Here is a 22,982-nt window from a genome sequence, read left to right as displayed (position 1 = left end):
GAGATGGGCGGCATATAAATTTAATAATAAATAAAATAAAAATTAAAAAAATATATAGTATGTACCACATCATATGAAGCAATGTTGCATTTTGAGCATCACATCTCTAAAAATTTCTTCCTAAAAAGATACATAGATATAATTATGAATTATAGTAACAGTATAGTAGTAATAATATAGTAGTAATATGACAAAATATAATATATCAGAATTTTCAATTCTTTATTCCATGCTTCTGTATACTGTTAAATACTTAATGTGTTCCAAAACCCTTACAAAGGTTATATAAAGAAGCTATTATAGGCTGCTTCTTTAGTAGAAACAGGTTAAATCTCCTACTGCTAGAGGGGATTCCAAAACACATTTGGAATCCAGCCCATTTCTGGGCATCAAAACTATTTTAACTTAATACATTGCCACTGCACTTTTTAGAAAATTATGCCTATACTGTAGTTCCTCAAACAGCATGCTATATTAAGGCAGAATTTCACCTTGAATAAGAAGAGGTTAACATCTGGGAAGTAATAGTGGTTCACATGGGATGACAAGAAGCTATTTTGTGGTCTTAGGGATGATGACTGTTTTAGTCATACTGTATATAGGGATTTTATAGAGATTTTGGGGGCTGAGAAATACAGAGAAGTTGGGGGTAACTGAATGCTGTAAGGCAGGGGTTCCCAACCTGGGATGCGGGCACCCCAGGGGGTACAAGATGGAATTTCAGGGGATGCAACAAAGAGTGGCTTGTGTCCCTTAGTGATGAGTCAGAAGTCACAGCCTTGAGTACTACATCTTCAAATGTGATATTACTTTTATAGGGGGTGCAAACATTAATCAAACAATTCCTAGGGGTGTGGGGCATAGAAAAGGTTGGGAACCACTGCTGTAAGGGAAGTGAAACATGAGGCTGAAATTGCTACCAGTTGCGCATCAGTTTATTGATAACAGAACTTTCTTGGAGGAATGAAGAAAGATACAGTAGATGTCAAACTCTCCCTCAGTCTAGGAGTAAATAAGAAGAGATGTGAACAGGTAGTTCTCGACTTACAACCACAGTTGGGAACAGAACTTCTGTTGCTAAGCAATGCAATCATTAAGTGAGTTGTGCCCGATTTTATGATCTTTTTGCCACGGTCGTTATACGAAACATGCAGTCATTAAGTGAATCTGGCTTCCCCCATTGACTTTGCTTGTCAAAAGCCCCCGAGGAAGATTGCACATGGCAATCATGTGACCCTGGGATGCTGCAACCGTTGTAAATACAAGCTGGTCGCCAAGTGCCCAAATGTTGATCATGTGATTGTAGGGACACTGCAATGGTTGCAGGTTCAAAGACTGGTCGTAAGTCACTTTTTTCAGCACTATCATAACTTCAAACAGTCGTTAAATGGTCATAAGTCAAGGACTACGTGTAGATCTGTCAGCAACTGCATCCTTTTTTACACTCTACAGTGTTGCTAGACACATTGTTAGTCAAAGCAACTATTTGCAGCAGTAGAAAAACATACCTTATCAAAATGTCTACATTACACAAGATGTAATAATTATTGAATTCTTAAATCTACATTCTGATTGGTTCTTGTGTATAGAATATAAACCTGTTCTTCGTCTAAAGCTCCATTTTTTTTTCTAGGTGCCAAAAAGTGCAAGCCAGTTTTCTCATCCTGGAGTAGCTCTGCACACAGTGAAAGAGATTGCCTATCTCAAAGAGGTGTCATTACCTGCCATGTTAGCTACTCTAAGGCGAAACACCAACAAAATATATGACTTGTAAGAAGCTGCAAAAGAGAAGGGGAAGAGCTGAAGAGGAAATGCTTCTGTAAAGTGATTTGATCCTTTTAAATTTATTTTGTGATGTAAATAGAGATTTGGACTTTACACAAATACTGAATACCCCTTTAATAGCTTTTTTAATTCTTCCAGTTCCATTATTTGTTCCTGCAGTTTAAGGAGCCTCAGTATTGATTTTAATTTTAATAGCACTGTTTTTTAGTTGTTAATCCTTGGGGCAAGAGGACAAACTGTCAGTATTTTAATTTTTTAAAAAAGAAAATAGAGACAAACCTAAAGTGCTCTTAAAACTATCAAGCTAAATCTCAGTATTTCTTCTGAGCAGCAAACCACCTAAATGCTGCAATATTTTCTTCATTGTATACTACAGTTAAAACATTTCCCATTTATGTAACATGTATATAGAAATAGCCTCGAAAAAGTAATGAAGTGTATTTCCTGTTACTGATTGGGGTTTTTTTTCAATATATTAACACACTAGTTCTTTTCACAGGATGGAAGTAAATGATGAATCATTTTTTAAAGAGAAATTAATACTGTACAATACACAGATATTGTTTACAGCACTGTTAGTGAAAGTCACAGATGTTTTCTAGATGAATTATGTTGTAGTGAAAAAACCCACATGCATGCAGGATAGTGAAACAAAGTTAAGGGAGTAAAATAGGATGTCATGATTGTTCATGGAAAACTGGTTGACTTTTAATTTCTATTTGAATTTGGTCATTTTAATATCTTCAGAGAGTTCTTAATTAGGGAAGTGATTATATGTTTCTATAATTTTATGTATTATTTTGACTTTAAACAATTTACTTGTAAATAAATTATTTTTGTATCAGTATTCTTACAATTAATTATCTCAGCAAAGAAATTAATCTTGTAGTCAGTAACACTGAAAAGAAGCATTTCGTATCCTTGTTTTGTCTTCAAAACAGCTATGTGTTATCGTTAAAACTTACTTCTGTAGATACTTGTGCTCATGTTATTAAATATGTTCCCCAGTGTTTGTGAAAGTAGGTTTTTAAATTGTTTTTCCTTTTGCACGCATGTTCAAGATGTACGCTTTAAGAAGGAATGACAATATGATACTATCATCCTGCAAATGCTAGAGAAATGCCACAAGATTAGGAACAGGATTGTCCTTTCCTGTAAAGTCATGCTTACCCCTTTGATTTTGTTGGTTTCCTGTTAAGCAGATACTCTTTGGGTGTAATTGTTATCAGCATAGTTATTTTTACAAAGAATATGGGTATACTGATCTTTATATTATATACTTGCATGTAGATGTATACCATTGGGATTTGTAATAAACTAATACATTTTCCCTTTTTGGAACCAAAGTGTGAGGCAGGCAGTATCCAGATAAATTCATTTTATAATCTTGTTTAATTGTTACTTAGGCAGTTATCCCTTCCTTTTCTGTCCTTCCCTCTCCCTCAATATATGCTTTTATTTCTGGCTTTCAACAGTTCATAGTTATACCTTTTGAAATCAGAAGATTTATTGGATGTTAAATAGCATGGAGCTAGGTTTGAAGCAATTTAATTAAAGAACATTCAGTTTATTTTATGCTGAATCTTGTGCTTCACAATTATTTTCTTGGGGTTGCTTGGCTGAGAAGTGAAAAGAGTAGTTAAATTTTTCTATATTTTGCCCATGTACCCAGAGTTGTCAGTGTGATGTTAAACATCTTACAGGAATAAACATCTTACAGGAATATGCCATAAAAGAACCAGCAATATAGACATTAAGCTAGAAATGGATGATTTGTTTTATTAGAATGAGCAAGAGGTCAAACTGTAGCAGTATAGCAGTAAAATTAGGTGATCTGGTTCACAAGATAATTTTTTTTTCTGAAATTAGGTCTGATCAAGCATATTTCTCCTTTTAGTTGCCTATCAGAAACTGATGAAGAAGGAATTAGGAAATACAGGCATCCCAGTTTAAGGACAGGTTCTGTTCCCATCTGCCCTTAAGTCAAATTGTATGTAAACTGGAACAGTATTATTGTATAATACTGTATAAGTGGTATTGTGTAATAACACTAACCATTGTGTTTTTAACTCAAATTTTGCTACAGTAGGCTCCATTCTTAATTATGGGTTGTCTGTAATCTGGGTGTTGTTAACCCGGGGGCTACCTGTAACTCTGATTGTTGCTGTCTTTGAAACTAGTATTCCATAAAATGCTGCCTCTGAAGCTGGAAATTCTATGTGGCCCTCATACTGATGCTTGAATAAAAGGGCCATTCAGAAACAAATTCAGGGGGAACAGAAAAACCATGTAGGTTAGCAATCATCAGTACTTATTATTATGCAATAAATTCCTTGCATGAATTATGAGTAGTTTCCAGTTTAAATAAATTGCACTTTGTTCCTTATTGGGATTACAGATTGCAAAAGGAGAAAATGTGTCAATTGCTGTGTTCGCCTTCCTGAACTGAGATGGGCAAAGCACAGATGAATGCTTAAGATTACGTTGTTTATTTTACTAACTTAGACCATGCCTTTGTTTTTTAAAAAATGGATATATAAAATTTGATACATAAAAGTATATGAAATCTAAACCAAAAGATAGTAGACTTGAGAAAAAAGAAAAGAAAAAACATTGTAACCCAGTCCCAAACATTTGTACCTGTCATACCATCATGGAAAAATCCATCTTTTTCAGAAAGATGCCTTCTGATTATTTTTTTAATACACAGGTTAACATTAGGGCAGGTTTTCAGTTATCTGGGCCTAAAGTATCTTGGCCTTTAAAAGGTAAGCAGTAATTTTTTGAATTGGGCTCAACTGTAAATAGTTTGGTCCTTCACAAGTGGTAAAATGCCATTTCACCAAGGCAAACTAGCTAGAATTGTAGCAGTTGAATACTATATTAAATTTCTGAAGCTGGCATTCTAAAGTAGCGCTGCGAAACCAAAGAGCAAGGTGATAGGTCAGTTCAAAATCCTTGGTTAAAAGAAGTATTAGAAAAGGACCCAAGATTCCTCATCAGGGATCTTATGTGACCATCTAATGCCATCACCATTACCCTCTGTATGTCTAATGAAATAGGTGAATTCCACCTTTCCTGGTAACTTGGTCACTGCTCAGACACTGATGAATAAATGAAGTAGACAAAATGCAGACAATAGCATACTAATACAGTAGTGAATATCAATAACACTCTAATAATGCTATATTTATAATAGAAAATACAGAGCAAATAAATTATGGCAATTGCAAAGAATACCTTTTAGTCAAAAAATTTTATAGAAGGGGTAAGCAACCCGTAGACCATTTGAAGCTGTAAAGTACTCTATTGGTAGCCTCAAAGCCCCCTAAACTGGACAAGATTAAAATGTTTCAGACTCATTTGCGGGATAAGGGTAAAAATGGGAACTTTAAAGCATGTATATTTTTCCCCTTTAATATGGCAAAATCCCACCCCACCCCACCCCAAATAGCATAAATGTGCCTGCCTGCTCCACTAAGGTTACATCTTATCTCCAGGTCAAAACAGGTTGCCCGTTCCTGCCTTGGATCTCCTGAAAATGGCTTCATGATAATTTGAGGCAGAAAACACCAGAATGGTTAAGTGTAGTCCTTAAACAAATGTGCAACCAAAGTACTTTAAGAGTCTCAACAATCCCCAACCTGGGAAATTATGGAAAATCTGAAACCACGCCCCCCCCCCCTTTGCATCACTGCCTCACCTCTTGTGCGCCTTAATTTTAAATATGGCCATGTACTATCAAAAAGTTTGCCAACCGCTCTTCTAGAACCACAGGTAAAGATAATTCAAAGCGAATGCTTCAGTTTCTATGTAAAAGCCACAGAGGTGAATTAGTAATGCCCAAAGGGACCATCCCACCACTGAGTTGTCCTGTTGGCAATACTGTAACACCTCCCAGGCCATTTTCCATATTCTACCAATACTACAACTAAAAAAAAAGTCTCGGGGGGGGGGAAGTATGCTGCAATAATGAACAATCACAATATTTACAGCCAACCCAGCTGTTTCTTGTCTGTTCTGAACCCCCACTTGTGTGTGCAACAATGATTTACAGAGCTGGGAAGGGCTAGATCTCAAAAGCAATAAAATTCCCCACTACACAAGCTGGTGAAAATTCCTGTGATTACATTGTAATTGGGCCTTGGGTACAGTTTTGGTCTTCTTGAATTAAGACATCTTGCTTTGATAATTTTTATAGAAGAAATGTTTAACAAAGTAAAACACCATAAAAGAAAATAAAGATAATGAGGAAAAATAGTAAATAGTGAAAAAGGAGAGGAGAGAGGGGAGGAGAGGAGAGGAAAGGCAAGGCAAGGCTAGGCTAGGCTAGGCTAGGCTTCCAATCTTCTTGACAGCAGTTATAATGCATTTATAGTTTGCCCTCTCTCTCTAAAGTTACATCATAATTTCCTTCTTTCCATAAACTGCCCTTTCTAATCTTCAAACCGATAAATCACAAGTTCATTTTTCTCTTTTTTCATCAAAACATCCATAAGGTGTTTCCAGTCACTGATAAATGTAGTTGTTCATCTTTCTCTAATCAGACAAGTTAATTTTGCCATCTCTGCTAGTTCTGTCATCTTCACGAACCATTCCTCTGTTGTGGGTATTTCAGAGTCTTTCCATTTTTACACATATAATAGTCTTGCAGCAGTAATCATATATAAAAATAATCTTCCATGGCTCTTTTCTAATTGGCTGTCCTTTAATCCCAGCAAGAACAGTTCTGGTTTCAGCTGAATGTTGATCTTTAACATTCTTTGTATCATTATATGTATTTGAACCCAGAAATTTCTGGCTTTTTTACAAGTCCAACAGGCATGATAAAATGACTTTCATGTTGTCCACATTTCCAACATAAATTTGAAGTACCTTTATACATTCTAGACAATTTTTCTGGAGTCATATACCATCATTTTATAAATCAATATATTGTGTCCAAAGTTCTTAGCCCATTTTATCATACCGTCTTTCACTTGTTCAGAAAGCTTGTTAAGGACTGAACAACCTGTTCTCTAGTGTCTTCTCCAGGATCCTCTGGAACGGCTATAAGTCTCAAGCAGAATTCTTTTTCTCACAATTCCAAGAATGCCAGATTGTCCTTTTCCCCCTCTCTGTTTACTATTTCTGTTTTACTTTCTAAAATTTCCACTTTTCATTAATTTTTTTAACTTCTCCCTTAAGTTGTCCTATAGCAGCAGAAGCTTCTTCCTCTTCCTCTTCCTCTTCCTCTTCCTCTTCCTCTTCCTCTTCCTCTTCTTCTTCTTCTTCTTCTTCTTCTTCTTCTTCTTCTTCTTCTTCTTCTTCTTCTTCTTCTTCTTTCTCCTCTTTCATCTTTACAAACCTTTTTTCCATTCTCTCTTCAAACACAACCAGCTCACTTTTAACAGATTTGACTGATTTGGATACCTGCTTTCCCATCTCTTCAAACAATTTTTGAAATAGTTTGGAAGTGATTCCCTTTTCTTTTGGTTACTCTAACAAACCTCTTCTTCCTTCACCCTGCTTTGCAGCTTTTCCAATGGTCACCATTTTTTTAAAAATTTATAATCTAAAAGTAGAAGTAAATCAATTACAAAGCTGAAGGTAAAAGGTAGGCTTCTCTTTTTTTTCCCTTGCTTTCTTTCTTTATACCCAAAAAGCTTTAGTCCATTCTGCCTTTCCATAGTCATCTTCTGTTATACTTATCTCCTTGTTTTGTAAATTCCACCAATTATCTTTTCCCTTTGATGTCAGACAATCAACATTCCCAGGAAGGTCTAGTCTGTTTATTTAATTCCATATAATGCCAAAAGCAATTTCGCCAAAATCTTTATCTTTCAAATCAATACCATCCCCTTTATCCATTTATAACTTTCTTAGTTAAAATCTTTATCAAGCTCTTTGCTGTTTTTTTAAAGTCTTTTAAAAGTATTATTTTCCTTTTTATGTTACTTTCTGTAATTCGGAAGGAAGGCTAACTTACAGAGAAGTTTTCTTTATTCTGCTGTTTTCAGAAACCTCTTTTCAACTGTAAATTGATTATATCCCAAAGTGATTAAAAAAGTGAGGGTCAGTCAAACTTAGTGTCCTTTAAAAGGCTGCACATTGTGAGTGTGAGATGTTTCTCCCGTGGCCCCCAGCCACTCTATTCATGAGAAAACCACAAGACTTCCATCCCGCAGCCTCCTCCCGAGGAGCAGCTGTCCTGGGCACAGGTGGACAATCTCTTATTCTCTCCTTTATCTGGAAAGACTTTTGCTGGCCCAAAATCACCACTGGCTGGTTTTCACTTCATTGCACTGCCTCTGCTACTTCAGAGATTCTAGTCTGCCATAGAACCTCACCTGGAAGCTCCTTGAATGAAGACATCTTCACTATAAAGTCCTCCAGCAGCTTCTCCAGTAGTTGTCCATACTGATTTTTAGATATATTCAAAAGGAACACTACAGTGTGAAAACTGGCAGAAAGTGACATTGTTCACCTACTCAATATTTTACATTTAACAGGCTGAGATCATACATTTTAACAGTTCACTCATGTTACTGGGAAATGAGCAGAGAATCATCAAAGAGTCAGACAATATTGTGAGTTGTGATTCAGAAGTAAACATGATAATGTGAGATTCCATTTAGGGATGAAATGTGAGAAAATGAATTGTGTACTGAAGCTTCTAATTATTCATTTTAATTTGTTTTATATTATTATAAAACAGCTTCTAATTATTAAGGAAAAAGTTATATGTTTAGAGTATATCTTAACAATAGGTGTTTGATTTTTAGAATATAATTTAGCATTTATTCAGAGAATGTATTTGTATAAGTCATAATATTCACATCTGCTGACCATTAACTCATGTATAAAGACTGGATGAAATACTGGTAAATACAGCGAATGAAACATGCAACTTTTACATTTACTACAGTTTTGATAATGTGATCCATTAAGATCCTTGCATACATTAAGATACTAAGAGACTTAATACTAAAGATCATAGGGAGTTATGATATTTAACAAGGAAAATGTTAGTTTGTTTACAACTTTCAGAAAAAATGCAGACCACAAAATAATAGAGTTGGATAGGGCCATCTAAGCCAGCAAGTCCAACCTAAATAGTGGAGGAAACCAAATGAAAGTGTGTGTAGCCTCTGCTTAAATGCCTCCTGCAAATGGAAGCTCACCATTACTCTAGATAAGCGTTTCTGTGGATGAACCACAATCATGGTTAGGAAGATTTTTCTAACATTCAGTCAGGATCTGCTTTCCTGTAGCTTAAATCCACTATTCCATGCTTTGCATTCTGGAACAAAGAACAGTCTTGAATTTCTGTGCAGCACCCGTTCAGATATTTAAGGACTGTTATCGTATCTGTCTTCTCAAGGCTAAACATTCCTAATTCCTTCAATCTCTTCTCAGAGGAATTTGTTTCCTTCATTACCATTTGTTGTCCTCTGAATCTCTTCAAATTTTTCTGAGACCTCCTTAAAGTGTGGTACCCAAGGCTGGAAACTGTCCTCTGAGTAGAGTCTGGTCAGTGTAGAATAAAGTACTGTCATTAATTCCTTTGTTTGAAAAGTATACGTACTGTACTTCTGCTGATGCAGTTTAATATTCCATTTTTTTCTTTTTTTGCAAATCACACAGCTTTCAGTGTGTAATCATCAACTATTCCAATACCTTATTAACAAGTATTAATATAATCCAAGTATTCCCTATCTGATACCTGTGCATGTTATGTATTTATTTATTTATGTGCAGCCTCATTAACATTTTCTATTGTCCTCCACTCTTTCTTCAGTGGCATTATTTGAAATTGTGCTTTTTAATTATCACCTCCTTTAGGAATTCCTGCCCATTTTTAGCTCCTTTTTTTATGAATTTGTCCTACTGTAGAATTCCTCTTATAATTATTCCAGTGACTGTACTCAGTTTAAGTTTTCCTTACAATCAAAACCTCCAGCATAGCATGGTTGCTTTCACCCAGTTTTCCTACTACTTCCATTTCCTCAATTAAGTTGTCCCTATGGATTAGTTTCAAAATGAGGATAGCTGATCCTCATGGGCTTTCCTCCATCTTTGAAGGAGAAATTTACTTATTTTTTAATTTATATTTCACATGTAGTCACTGCCATCTCACTCAATGTCAGCAAAACAAGTGAGGAATTTCCTGGAAGGACTCATGCTTGACAGAGTCCCAATATATGTCAGGGTAATTAAAGTCCCCCATAACTACTACATGAATCTAGAAATTTAAATCTGAACTTACAGATCGTAATGGAAAATTGTCTTCTAAAGCTGTTTAATTCTAAACATTTATATAAAACATAATACAGCAGCATTTATGACGAGAAAAAACACACAAAACCCTTAAGAAGCAATACTTTTATAAAAATTATATTTTATAAAATATTAACAAATACTTTTTGTGTATCTAAAAATTGACAAAAAATGATACCATAGTAAAAGTGCCTAATACAAGAATGTCACATTTGAATAACTGAACATTAATAAGAAAATTACTCAAATTATATGACATTAAGTTACTGGAAAGGAATTACCTTTATTTCTATTTCGTCGCTGCCTCTCTCAGTGTTGGGTCTATGAATGTCCCAAAATGCTTCTGCGCCTTAGCAATGGAACGTCATTGCAGATTTTTGGGGTTGTTTTCACTTAAAGTAAAGCAGATGTGACTCATTAACATTCTAGAATAAAATGTGTCAGTATTAAGTGCTGTTGAAGTGTTTTTTAATTACCTGTTACTTTGATTGTTTAGGACTTAAAAAACTGGAGCCAACTATTGTGATTTTTGTCCAACCTGAACAGATAAGAGCACTCCAACTAACATCCCGGTTGTCTGAAAGATATCCCAGATCACTCACCTGTACAGGTAAAGCAAACTGTTTTGAAGATGTTACTAAAAATGAAAATATGGTACCAACTAGCCTCTCACATAAACCCATATGTAAATTATTAATTTTATAAAGTTGGTACATGTGGTAAGCATTGCATATCTTAATGTGTTCCATGTAAAGGGATTATTCTATTGAGTTAGTAGTTTTATTAAGTGAAGAACAACGAAAGTAAATAAGATTGAGACTTGCATGTGAGGAAACAGAAATAACAGGTGGAAAGATTCTTACCAAATGTTTCCTATATGAATCAGTAGAAAGATGGTATTGAAAGCTTTTATAATCTAATCAGTAACATTTGCTTTGTGCATGTAACATCTTTTAATCCAAGTAATACTTGACATTTTTTGGATTAAAAGAATATATTCCAATGATGCAAAAAACAAAGACAAGGGAGAAAGCATTTTAATTTGGAATGGGGTCAGTTTTTGACAGAACTGATTGAATTACTTACATTTTTAAAGCATGTATACCAAGCATTGAATAAAGTCCTTTATGGATAAAAAGTTACACATTGAAGGATATACAAGTTATTGTCTCACCACTGTGCTCCAAATGTCATCCTTCTGAACCATACAATGCTGGTTGATAATATTTGAAAATCCAATTAAATGTTTATACTCTGGGAAAATGTATTTGAGATACTACATGATAAAATAAGCATTTATTGATACTGAAGCAGCCTGAGTCTGGACTTTTTCTTCCCTTCCCTTCCCTTTTCTTTTCTTTTTTCTTTTCCTTTCTCAGCACCAGTATGATGCTGTAATATTGAGTGATGTAAGAGCTGAAAGCTAAGGCTGTTGAGGCAAGAACTAGCAGGATCTAGGCTAAATAGAGCTGTTATGTCAACATAGTGACACTAAGAGCCACTAAGAGACCTGCCAATATCCATTAGTTCACAATGGTAGGAGGCAAAAGCCTAGAGTGTATACTTTACAGCATAGATATGTAATATATTTGATTACTTTGCACTGCTTTGCTGAAGGCTTCATTCTTGTCTCCACTAAAGATTAGTCTAGCCAAATTGGGTCTGGAGTCTTTTGCTGAGAACTAAATTAAGGGTTCAGCATTTGGAGATCAGAAATGTACTGTTCATCCCTGGTGTGAGGCCTGACAAGTGGAGGAAAGACGAAGAAACTGACATTCCCTGGTTAGAGTCTTAGGGCTCAGACCTGGAAATAGTGAGGTTTGAAACAAAGGAAATATAGGGAATGCAAAAAGTGATAATTATTATATTACAAGCAGCCATTGATAAAATTGTTGTTGGACAGTAACTCAGGTACTCTTACATTGGTAAGGTGATTAACCCATACAGTGTGCTTAAAGAAAAAGGCTTGATTGAAGCCACAGGAATTGAATTTGCAATGAATTCTTGCTTATTCCATTAATAATGATGGTTAATCTTTAAGACTCTTTACTGTTATTCCTGTAATAGACAAACATGGCTATCTTTCAGGAAATTACTCCCACTTTTCATGTGACCAAAAGCTGAAGAATGGATATGTAGCATATAAATGGTGCTGAGGAAATACATATCAAAATATCTCTGCTATTTTTGAAGCTGTTTTTAAAGCAATATAATCATAAGGTTAGCAAAAATGCCTTCTATCCAGAAATAAAGGTATGTTTGAATTATTTATCATTTATTCATTTTATTACATTTAGAGACTGCTCAACTTGAGACGACTGTGGGCGGCTTATGTTATAAAATAAAACAGTAAAAAGAGAAAGAAAAATCATGAAAAATCCTGAGTATCTGAAAGGACAAACCCGGGATCCCTAAAACAGCTCCAAGAAAAACAGTCAGGGCCTCAGCAGCCACACTGTACTCCCAGGCCTGGGAGCAAAGCCAAGTGTTCAATGACTTTCAGAACCCTGTCAGGAATCTCTGTAGAGGGATGCTATTCCAGAGGGCTGTGCTTTCCAAGCAAAGAGTCCTTTGATGTTTCTACCCTCCAGGCCGAAAATAACGCAGAGAGGTGGCTATTTAAATAAAATTCTAAGCAAATCATGGAAGCTCTGGACAAAATTTACCAAATAAACCTGACCATTTGTGAGGCTGTGCTAATAAACATAAAACTCAATTTGTGCTGCAATGCAGCATAACCTTTCTATAATTCTTTGAGCTAGAAGTTGTCTAGGAAATGTATAGCATTATTTCGTGGTTTCATGGCAACTAATTGATGAACTGCACAATCTCTTTTGGGTGTGGGGTTTAGGAACTCTTATTCTCGCTTGAATCTCAGGCTAAAAGCTACTTGCTAGAAGGAGCTCTTCCATATGGAAAACTCTGGATCCAAGCTTTGATACCAAAGGCAGTGTACCACCGTTGCAAGTATGTGAAATTGCAAAGAGAAAGGTATTCCTGTCATGTTGTAGCTAGCCTTCTTTGCATTGTTTGTTTTCACCATTCTTAAATCTATCAACAAGAAGCGCTCTAAACTTGCAATGGAGAATGAACATGTCTTACGAAAATCTAATTGAACAGGATATAGTACAGAAATTATAAAAATTTCTTTTAGAAAACCTGTACCAAAATATGTTAAAATGGGATATTAAGTATACCACAAGTATGATATTTTACTAGATGATTTATGTCCATTGAGTAAACATTGACTATTGCTGCCAAACAAAGAAAATATTATTTTCCCTTGTCACAAAAAAGACCACTGCTATTATTTTGTACAGAAATTGTGAAATGTCTATTCATTTACTCTCCAATTATTTAACAAGTTTCACTTGCTGAGATATTTTGCTTTCATTCTGTTTTTATCTGCTGTTATTGTATTTTCCATTGATTGTTTAATTTTGCTTTCATATTGTATATGTATATTATTATTAGCCATTTGGATATTTAATGCTTTATATATAGGATATAAATTTATAACAATTAAATATTTAAAACCAATGCACACTGTATAAAAAACTTTACAAGGCTGACAATTATTTATTCATCCTATCTTGCACTTACTTAAAGCTGCAGTCCTACCACACTTCCCAGGGAATAATTCCTACTGAGTACAATGGAATTTCTGTATCAACTTATGCAGATTTGCTTTGTGCTCATAGCTCTTGATAGTTGCTGAAATACTAGTTCTGATGTTCATAAGTTTAAACATATGTCACTGATTGTGTTTCCTCATACTGGAGATGTTTGTGTAGAGAGTAAAGAAGATGACCTTGACGGAGATATGTGAGCTCTGTTACCAAAGCAACAAGTAGTAAAACATATCTTAAGTCCACAACAGGCAGATACTGTTCACAAGCAGCTTGTAAGGTTTTGTTATTATGTCCAATCTCAAGAAAAGTAGTTTTAGCCTTCCTGTGGAATTGATTTCTCGGCCTGGTCTACCTAGTGGGGCTGACATCGATCTTGCAAGTCTTGTTGTGCTGTACATCCTCCCCTTCTTATACTTCAGTGAATTAGGGAGGTGTTTGAGCTGTTTACAAACACTAATTTAAATTTAATTTTTAAATAAATAAAAATGATATGTCTGCTAACATAATAATCTAAAATAGGAAAAAGAATATGCTTTTGCATCCTTTTCTTTATTCTGGCACTACTTAAGAGCTGCCTCATTCCTCCTTACACCTATTACATCACATTTTGTTCCTATTACTTTAATTACATAATCCTGTTAAGCTACAATCTGTAATGCATGGTTTGCTGAACAAGCCATGATTTGATTTGTGATATTGCTGTCTCATAAACCAAAAGCAAACAAACTACAATATGCATTATAAACAAACCAGATCAATAATTTCTTCCTGTTCTATCTACTGATTTTAAGACAGGAGTGAAATAATCCTATAAGCCCAACTTAAAGAACCTTTTGAATTTATTACAACTTTCTGGGAAAAATGTACAGAATAATTACACCAAATAGCATCCTTCTTTCTGAACAATTAAGTTAATTTTAATTGGACTTTATTTAATTCTTTTTTTAAAACCAAAAGAAGAACAAAATGTTTATTGGGTATCAGTATTTTAGAGATCAAATTTACGTTTTCAGTTAAACACATGAAGGCAAACTAAAAAGCAAAGGTGACTTTGTATTGGATCATAGTGTGCATATGTTTCAGCTCCCATTTTTCCCTCTTAGATTCAAATTACCTATCAAATAACTATTGATGGAAGAGAAAATTTCATTAAGTTTTAAAAATGTAATTTCTAAAACATGTACTCTGAGGAACTCTTAGACTCTTTTAACAGAGAAGTACTCACTGAAAGGTTGCCAAAGTTTTCAAGTAAAATGATGAAACTCTACTGGTATTTAAAAAAAAAATCACACTAAAAGGAACAGTATTTTTTCATGTTGATTTTGCCTTGAAATTTTAAAAGAATCAATTAAGGCAAATTGTTATAGGGGCTTTCCCTAATCTGGTATCCTCTAAATGTGTTAGTTTACCCTTCTCATAATTCCCAGACAGTGCCACAGGGAATTATGGAAGCTAGAATCCAACAAACTATTGAATACCAGATTGGTGAAGGCATTCCATAGTATATTATTTTATCAAGAGAATATTCATAACTAAATTTTACATGGTTCATATTCAGTAAACCTGGATTACTAAGAAAAATAGAAAAAATCATGTCTGTTTCTTCAAACTGAAAATCTTAATAACATATGTCACTGTTCATTTTGTTGTCCTTCTGTAATGGCAGATACTGCTCCTTGGCCCTTATTCACATCACTAATGCACGCCCACTGTCCATCTACTGATTCTTTCCAAAGAGTTACCTAGAAAAGAGCCACAACAATGTTTATTTTAGAATTCACTCTACAAACATGAATCTTGCCCTGAAAGTTTTCTTCATTAACAGCCCTAGATTCTGTAGCTATCAATCAGCCTTATTATATCTGCTTTTAAATTTAATTAGGTATATTTTGGTCAAGAGAAGCAATTCTTGCTGTCTGTGTTCTGGCAGCTTCTTCTCCCTCACTCCACAGTACTCTCAAACTCTGCTTTGGAGGGTTCCCCAAATTAGTAGAATCCATTTTGAGAGGATGGTGCAGGAAGGAAGAAATGCTGTTGCTAGACTGGATTTTTCCTCATGCAATACAATTAAACAATGCATGTTTAAAAATGATTGATTTGTTGCCATTTATACTTGTTTATACTTCTCTGCATCTATTTACATAAGGTCTTATAGTCACTATACAACTATAAAAGCTGCACTGGAAGAGGGAGGAGGAGAAAATTAGGAGCTGTGTACTAGATAATGCTGATGACAGATGAAGGTTACAATCCTATATTTACTATCTGACAGTAAATCCTTGTAAGAAAAAAAAAAGGATTTAGCTAAAGGGGATAATAGGCATGTGACAGAAGTTATGAAATTTATGAATGATATGGAGAGAAAGTGTAACAATCTATCTCCTTCTTTATAAAAGGAAGATAATGATTTAGGTTAATTATCTCAGACTAATAAACCAGGAACATACATTACATAAGCTTCTACTTCCTGTCTCACGCCCTCATCAGAAACTGATTTACTTTGAACTATAAAAACAAGCTGTAATTGAGCACTTGCTTCAGCTAAAACATTTGGAACTCACACGTAAGTGAATCTATGAAACAGGTAACAGCAAAAGACCACTTGGACTGATAAAAGGGTTTAGGTATAAGCTGCTTTAATACGTACTTTATTATCTCCTCCAGACACAGCAAGAATATTTGCAGTAATGGACCAGCTAACATGCCAGACTACATCACTGAATTTATGGAGTAATTTTGGTGACCATGAGTTTCCAGAGGCATCATCACACATCCAGATAAACACTCTGCCATCCTAGAAAAAGGCAACCAAAATGTCAAGACAAGGGCAAGGGTGCATTCAGCATCTCCTATGGCAGAATGATACTGACATTTTAACAAGGAAATCCTCTCATCAGAGCCACAGGTACAACAACCCCATGACACGTGGAGCTGATTCAAATTGTTTCTTAAGTCAGCAACTGTCAATCCATAAACATATCATACTTCTAACATCAGTAGTTAAAACACCTTGATACAGGTCTCCTCTGGATGCACTGCCTCAGATTACAAATAGGGAACTAGATTTCTAAATGCCTCTATCCACTCAAAAATTGTACCACTCCATTCCTTTTACTAAAGGTTGACTAAAAAACAACTCTGCTAAAAACAAATGTGCCAGACAAGCTTAAGTTCAAACCTTTCTCCTCAATAAGCTGCTTTTTCACAGCATGTTAGGTATTATGTAATCAGGCACTAACAGATCTCTCTGTCTTCACTGGCTAAATGTTAAACTAAAATTACCTGTGAGCAGCTGGCAATAGTACTTGTTGGCAAACCTATGGAAGGAGCCCAGGCTACATCTCTGACCCAATCACTGTGAGCTTCCAGTTTTTGTTCTTCTTTCCACTGGCCGTCTTCTTCTCTGGAAAAATTGGGAGGGGGGAAGATGAATATTCAGAAAAAGTGGCCAAAAAAAGGTAGCTATATTGTGATAAAGGAAATGGTCATCTTGACAAAATCAGCAACATTAGTACAGAGAAGTTTTGCAGCTATAGGGTTGGCCTGCTTACTTTGTGATCAAAGTGCGCAATGGAGAAGAGTTTCAAACAGCTCTGCTCCAAAAACCAAGAGATACAAATTTTTGCACCCTTTGCAAGGTATTTATTATTTTATGTCTGCTTTGAACTCACAGACTCTTACAGTTACAAGAGGTCCTTCAGGCAATTAACTTCAATTCCCAGCAGAGTGCAGGAATCAAACAGAAACTTCCCCAGTAAAGGGCTGTCAAGCCTGTACTTGAGCACATCCAGGGAAAGTGAACTTACCAGCACTCCTGGTAATTGGTTCTACTATTACAAAACTTGTACTCTGGAAAGTTTTTCTAAAATTCAGTTGGAATCTGCCTCCCTGGGTTACCCTTTCAGATATTTGAAAACAGCTATCATATCACCTCATTCTTTTCTTTTGAAGACAAAATAAAAGTCCAATTCAATTTGAAGCTGCTTGCGACTATCAAGGGAGTTTTTTTTAAGTATCCTTTGAAAAAGATCCAGAAGAACTGGTATTTGAACCACCAAAGGAAAAACAGTTCTGCTGCATACCCATAGTGTTCTTCATTAGGCACTGAATCATAACCACCCTAGCCCAACAAATGAATGAAGAAAAAATAGAGAAAAATATAAAACAGCTATTGGAGACAAGCTAGGAAAGCCTTTAACCTATTTAATAATTTGGCAGATGGAAGAAGCAAAGAAGGCAGCTTTGTAACAAGGATAAACAAAAGTGTTCTCCCTCTTTTTTTTTTACAAGAAACTACTAGATAATTTTTTGAGGCTGACTTACCTCCAGATTTTGATAAGATTATCACAGCCACCCGATGCAAATCGTTTGATGTAGTTTGGTTTTTGATTTGAAGGTTGATCTATAAGGCTTCCTGGTACAACAGCAGGTGCCCAGCTAACAGCGTTGCAACCAATCTACGCAAATCAATCAATCAATGTAGTTTTTTCTAATTTATAGCAAAACTAAAGACATATTTTAACAAATATCCATTTCACTTCTAAAAGCCTCCTAAGGCACCCTACTAAAGTAATCCCTCTTTTATTATGCCATGAACAATAAAAATATTTCCTCTGTTTAATGGCGCATGGAACTGCTTATGCAATTAAAGAGGCATTACCTTTCCCTCTCTACACACGTAAAAGTTTATTTTGGCTCAGGTTGTTTGAACCTAAGATTCTAGTAAAAAATAAAAGGGTTCTGCATGCTTTAAATCTTCCCATCCCTTTGCCACATAAAATGTTCAATAAAATGACTCTATACTCACTGTATGTGCATTGCTGATTTTTTTCACTTCCCACTGTCCATCACCAGTATAGCTCAATAAAGAGATAGCCCCGTCAGAGCTGCCACAAGCCAGGATCAACCCATAGTCTTGTGGTGCCCAACATACAGAATTGACTGTTACAAAATGTAGAAATAGATTATATTATTATATGAATCACTCAGCTAAAAGGGGAAAACATAGAGATCTTGATTTTTTAGTCTATGCTACTTAAATGGGATGAAAGCTTACTATGCTATGGCAACAGCCTCTTTTTTAAAAAAACCTGCAGCTACCAAGTATTAAAGAATTATAACGATACCAACAGCATAAAAGCCTCCAAGCTGGTATTTAGTTTGCAGATCCCTAGGCTGCTTTATCCCAATAGGTGATAAGATAATATTACTACAGGTAGTCCTTGACTTACGACCATTCATTTAACAACTGTTCAAAGTTACGACGGTGCTGAAAAATATGACTTACAACCCATCCTCAAACTTACAACTGTCGCAGCATCCCCACAGTCACGTGATCAAAAATTGGGCTCTTGGCAACTGGCATGTATTTAAGACGGTTGCAGCATCCTGGGGTCACATGATTGCCATTTGCAATCTTCCCAGGGGGCTTCCAACAAGCAAAGTCAATGGGGGCAGCCGGATTCACTTAACAACTGCAGCAAAAAAGGTTGTAAAATTAGGCATGACTCACTTAATAGCTGCATTGCTTACCAACAGAAGTTCTGGTCGCAACTGTGGTTGTAAGTCACAGACTACCTATATAGTCTGCAAATACTGGTGATGGCAACAAAACTGGTTTGAACAGGCATGCACTTAAAAGTTGAAGTGCATCCACCAGAAAAAGATGAGAAAGCAAGAAACAAACATAATCAAAGTAGGTAAACTACCCCTGAAACATGGAAGCAATCTGTTCCTGTACCCAGATAGCTTGTAGAGGAATACCCCTACCTGAGGAATCATGCCCTGTGTATTCATAAGTCTTCTCCCATGTACCGTTCTCTTCTTTCCAAACAATAACCTTTCTGTCATAGGAACAGGAAGCCAGGATGTTTCCATACATGGGATGAGCCCAGGCAACCTGCCACACAGGTCCTTCATGTCTATAAATAACATTGAATTGAAAAAAATAAATAATTACTGCATCAAGACCTTCCTTTTAGTTATTACATATTGAGAGCATTTTGAAACCACTTTAATATCATGCATTATTTCAAGTGATTTATATCCTAAAATATCACACTAAAAGCCATCCTGATCTTTATTCTGACACATCAGGCTTCTTATCAAAGGCTTCCAAGCAGGCATCACCATACTTTTTTTAAAAAAGAAAAAGTTAAAAAGTTTCCAGTTGCAAAGAAGATTCAGTTCTGCAGTTTACACACGCTATCTGGAATATCCTCTTAAAGAAAGGCAGGATATAAATCAAATAAATTATTGTCATGGTAAGCGAACATTTTTCTCAATTAGTGTTCTCAATTAGAACTCAAGGCTTACTGCTTAGTGTGTTTGTGAGCCCAACCAATTGTTGTTCAGTTAAATCACTATTTAAATGAGATGAAGCCTAAGAAATTGGATCTCAGAGAATATAGGATAGGCCAGACAAACATTTATTCACAAAAACTGTCAAGTTAATTAAACATCAGATATGTAAAAAATGTATCCTGCCCCAAAAGCCAGCAATTGTGCCTATAACCAAAATATAAAAATGGGTTATGCAACGAAGAATGATCTTGCCTTTAACTCACCCTCTTAAGTCAGCTATGAGAATTTGCCCTCCATTCCGGACATCAAATATTTTCACAGATCTGTCTGAAGAGCAGGTTGCCAATCGTGTGCCATAGTAATCCATCTGAGCATCATGCTAGAAAGTAATATAATAAACTTTCACTAATCTCACAATTCTGGTTCTATTACAACCATTTTTAAATCTTTAAGCTAGCTAGCTAGCTAGCTAGCTAGCTAGCTAGCTAGATTTATTTATTTATTCATTCATTCATTCATTCATTCATTCATTCATTCATTCATTCATTCGGCCATCCATTTCAGAAGTGACTCTGGGCAGCAAACAATCTTAAAATAAATTAAAAACAAATTCTCATCAAATACAAACAATTAATATACACAGCAGCAGAGGATGATGTCACAATCAATGGTTCTTAGCACAACCAGGAGATAGTTAGATATTCATTCTAATCTAATCTAATCTATTTTGCATCAATGAGCTGTAGAATGCATGTTTATATAGTATTTTACTGAAAAGAAGTTAGAGGCAATACATCATCTTAGCAGCTAAAATTATAGCTAGGGAGCCAGAAAATGTGACCAGACTCCCAAGAAAAAAGAAGCAACCATACTGTCACAGCTCCATGTGCTCATTTTCCACTAAGAAACCCTTTTATTTACCCTAGATGTGTGGCTAGTATCACAACTGCCATAACATTTTTCAAAACCTAGTAATATTCCAATATAAATTGTTACAAGGGATCATTTTTTGAAAAATAACTTCATTTCAGTGCAAATTCCTGGGTATTTATTCATTTAAGGAATTTACAAAGCCTTCCAACTCATAATTTATGACTATGGGCAGCATACATCAATTTTTAAAACATTTAAACAAAAAAGAATGTAAAACCAATATAACAAAGCACAAGGGTCTGGGCATAACAAGCACTCTCACAGCAGAATGTGCTCAATTATGACTGTTTCTTATTATGTCCTCATATTATTAAGACTGGCATCTACTGTTTCTATGTATATTTCAAAGTAGCAACTGCTACTCACTGTTGCATTCAGAAAACATAATGGATGTGTCTCTTGCTTCACTCCCCCACACATCACTATACACAGTATATTAACATGTAAAATATATTAAAACTGGACAGCTGCCTTACTTTGAGCATGTTCATCATCTAATGCCACCTTTCCTGGATTCAACCACGCCATTCTATCTTTCCAAAGAAAGGAGAGAACTTTCAGCCTTACCATCATTTTCTTTTACCAAGTGAAAAGTAGTTTCAGCATACAGGGGTTCCTTTGAAGTTTTCAATAGTACATCAAACAAATGTCCATTCCTTGCATTATCTTACTAAAAACAACCTTTTAAACATAAGTTGTACTTTGGAGAGGAACATATTTTTAAAAAGAAAGAGACAAAATACTTACTATCATATCCTCATGGGAAGTGTCCACTGTATTAATTACAGACACCTAATAGGAAAATACACAGAAACTGTAATGCCACTAATAGATACCGAGCTTATGTTTATAGTCAAGTATTAAAATATGTAGGATTTGGCCATACTGTTTATAGTATATGTAGATGAACATGATTAATCTTCAGATAATTTTGCAGCATCCCATATGCATTTTGACTTCTTTGTCCTCAGTTAATCTCTAGAATCTCAATGACATATTGAAACCGATGCTGGTATAAGGTAACACAGGGAGCTGATTGATCCTTGTGCCTGCTTAAGCTGAAAGGACATTAAAAAGTGGCAGAACATTTGGTTCTGAAAACTTGATTCTCATCCTTGCTGACCACCTTGCCTGCAAGTCCATGGCTAACCTAGGGTGCAAATGTATCTTAGGCCCAGGGCAAACGCCTCTGTGAACAGAAAAGTCTAATTTTAATAGTTTTATGGGCTCTTTAAGCACATCTAGTAGTACTACAATCTGTCCTGGTCTCCAGCACAGTCAACGTGGATTAAGTGTCCAGAAGGCTAGTATATTCAGCATAAATATGCCATAATGAAAAAAATACCTGCGTTTTCCCTGGGTGTTACCCAGCTTCCCAATTGTCCTCCACAATATCAGATTAGGTCTGTCACCAAATCCTAGTAACTGGTCTGGATCAGAAATATTTAAAATCAGTAGTTTTTTGATGTGGCCCGTTCTTGAGAAATACCTGCTTCTGTTTTCAGTTCAATGCAAGACAAACCCCCCCCCCGGTAATTAAAAACAAAATTAAATAAAAAACAGGAGGTAAATGAATGGATTAGATACATCGCCTGCAAAGCGCTCAGCAATACAGGACGGGCACATTCAGGGTCCCAAAACAATGGCTTGGAACAACTGCAGGAGTCTTAGACGTGGCCGGGATGAGAGAGGAGCTGGAGTCGAGGAATGGGCCTCGACCCCACCTCGCTCGATCTTCGCCGCTCCGCCATCCCCGGGAAAAGCTCGGTGCCCAGCTCAGCCCTCCAGGAACCGCCGAAAGGGCCACCACCACCCGCTACCCCGCGCCGTTCACGCCCGCAAGACCGGAGGAAGCGCCAACTACACTCCGAACACCCCACGCGAAGGGAGCGAAGCCTGAGCGCCCACCCTGGTCCTCACCCCTCTCAGTCTCACCATGGTGGCGACGGCAGAGGAATCCCACGGAACCAGCCCGGCTCCACGATCTGCTTCCCCGGCCGGGCGCTCTCAGACGTGGCAAGCTACAGCAGCGCGGCTGTGCGTACGACGGGCAAAACCTCCCGGCCGGAA

The 22,982-nt window shown here is 36.0% G+C and overlaps 2 protein-coding genes across 9 annotated transcripts in view; one reads left to right on the top strand and one right to left on the bottom strand.

Moving 5' to 3' along the window:
* The window catches only part of TATDN2 (TatD DNase domain containing 2), a 22,518-nt gene extending 10,043 nt beyond the window's left edge, over positions 1-12,475 (top strand). For 4 of the 7 annotated variants that reach the window (XM_088134298.1, XM_088134296.1, XM_025163435.2 and 1 more), the window contains exon 7: positions 1,634-6,731. In XM_088134298.1, the coding sequence (XP_087990424.1) occupies positions 1,634-1,774 (141 nt within the window). In that variant the 3' untranslated portion in view covers positions 1,775-6,731. Of the gene's footprint in view, positions 1-1,633; positions 6,732-10,540; positions 11,094-12,132; positions 12,270-12,341 lie in introns of those variants that run through there. The other 3 variants (XR_015794918.1, XR_015794917.1, XM_088134297.1) reach the window with 3 other exon arrangements.
* On the bottom strand, positions 11,382-22,982 carry SEC13 (SEC13 homolog, nuclear pore and COPII component). Of its 2 annotated transcripts, none has more exons than XM_007423255.4 (9): positions 22,848-22,982; positions 21,660-21,704; positions 20,243-20,358; positions 19,446-19,597; positions 18,484-18,617; positions 18,000-18,133; positions 16,959-17,079; positions 16,324-16,470; positions 11,382-15,418 (listed from the first exon to the last, which is right to left on the bottom strand). In XM_007423255.4, exons 1-9 carry the CDS (start codon positions 22,848-22,850, stop codon positions 15,308-15,310), a joined length of 963 nt encoding a protein of 320 aa, XP_007423317.1. In that variant the 5' UTR covers positions 22,851-22,982; the 3' UTR covers positions 11,382-15,307. The 2 variants fall into 2 exon arrangements, with proteins under 2 accessions (XP_007423317.1, XP_087990433.1); XM_088134307.1 differs by lacking the exon at positions 22,848-22,982 and adding an exon at positions 22,258-22,344.

Source organism: Python bivittatus, unplaced genomic scaffold, assembly GCF_059951505.1.
Source record: "Python bivittatus isolate LINGU-HERP-01145 unplaced genomic scaffold, Pbiv_v1 ctg000080_np1212, whole genome shotgun sequence".
Taxonomy (NCBI): Eukaryota; Metazoa; Chordata; class Lepidosauria; order Squamata; family Pythonidae; genus Python; species Python bivittatus.
Note: the sequence above shows the minus strand (reverse complement) of the source record. Positions and strands in the feature narration are given on the sequence as shown.

Excerpts from the sequence above, each read along its gene's own strand:
- SEC13 (XM_007423255.4), bottom strand. Across the intron at positions 18,618-19,445 it reads CACAGGGCATGATTCCTCAG|TCAATTCTGTATGTTGGGCA; the intron begins GTAGGGGTATTC and ends ATTTTGTAACAG. Across the intron at positions 15,419-16,323 it reads TGTCTGGAGGAGATAATAAA|GTAACTCTTTGGAAAGAATC; the intron begins GTACGTATTAAA and ends GCTCTTTTCTAG.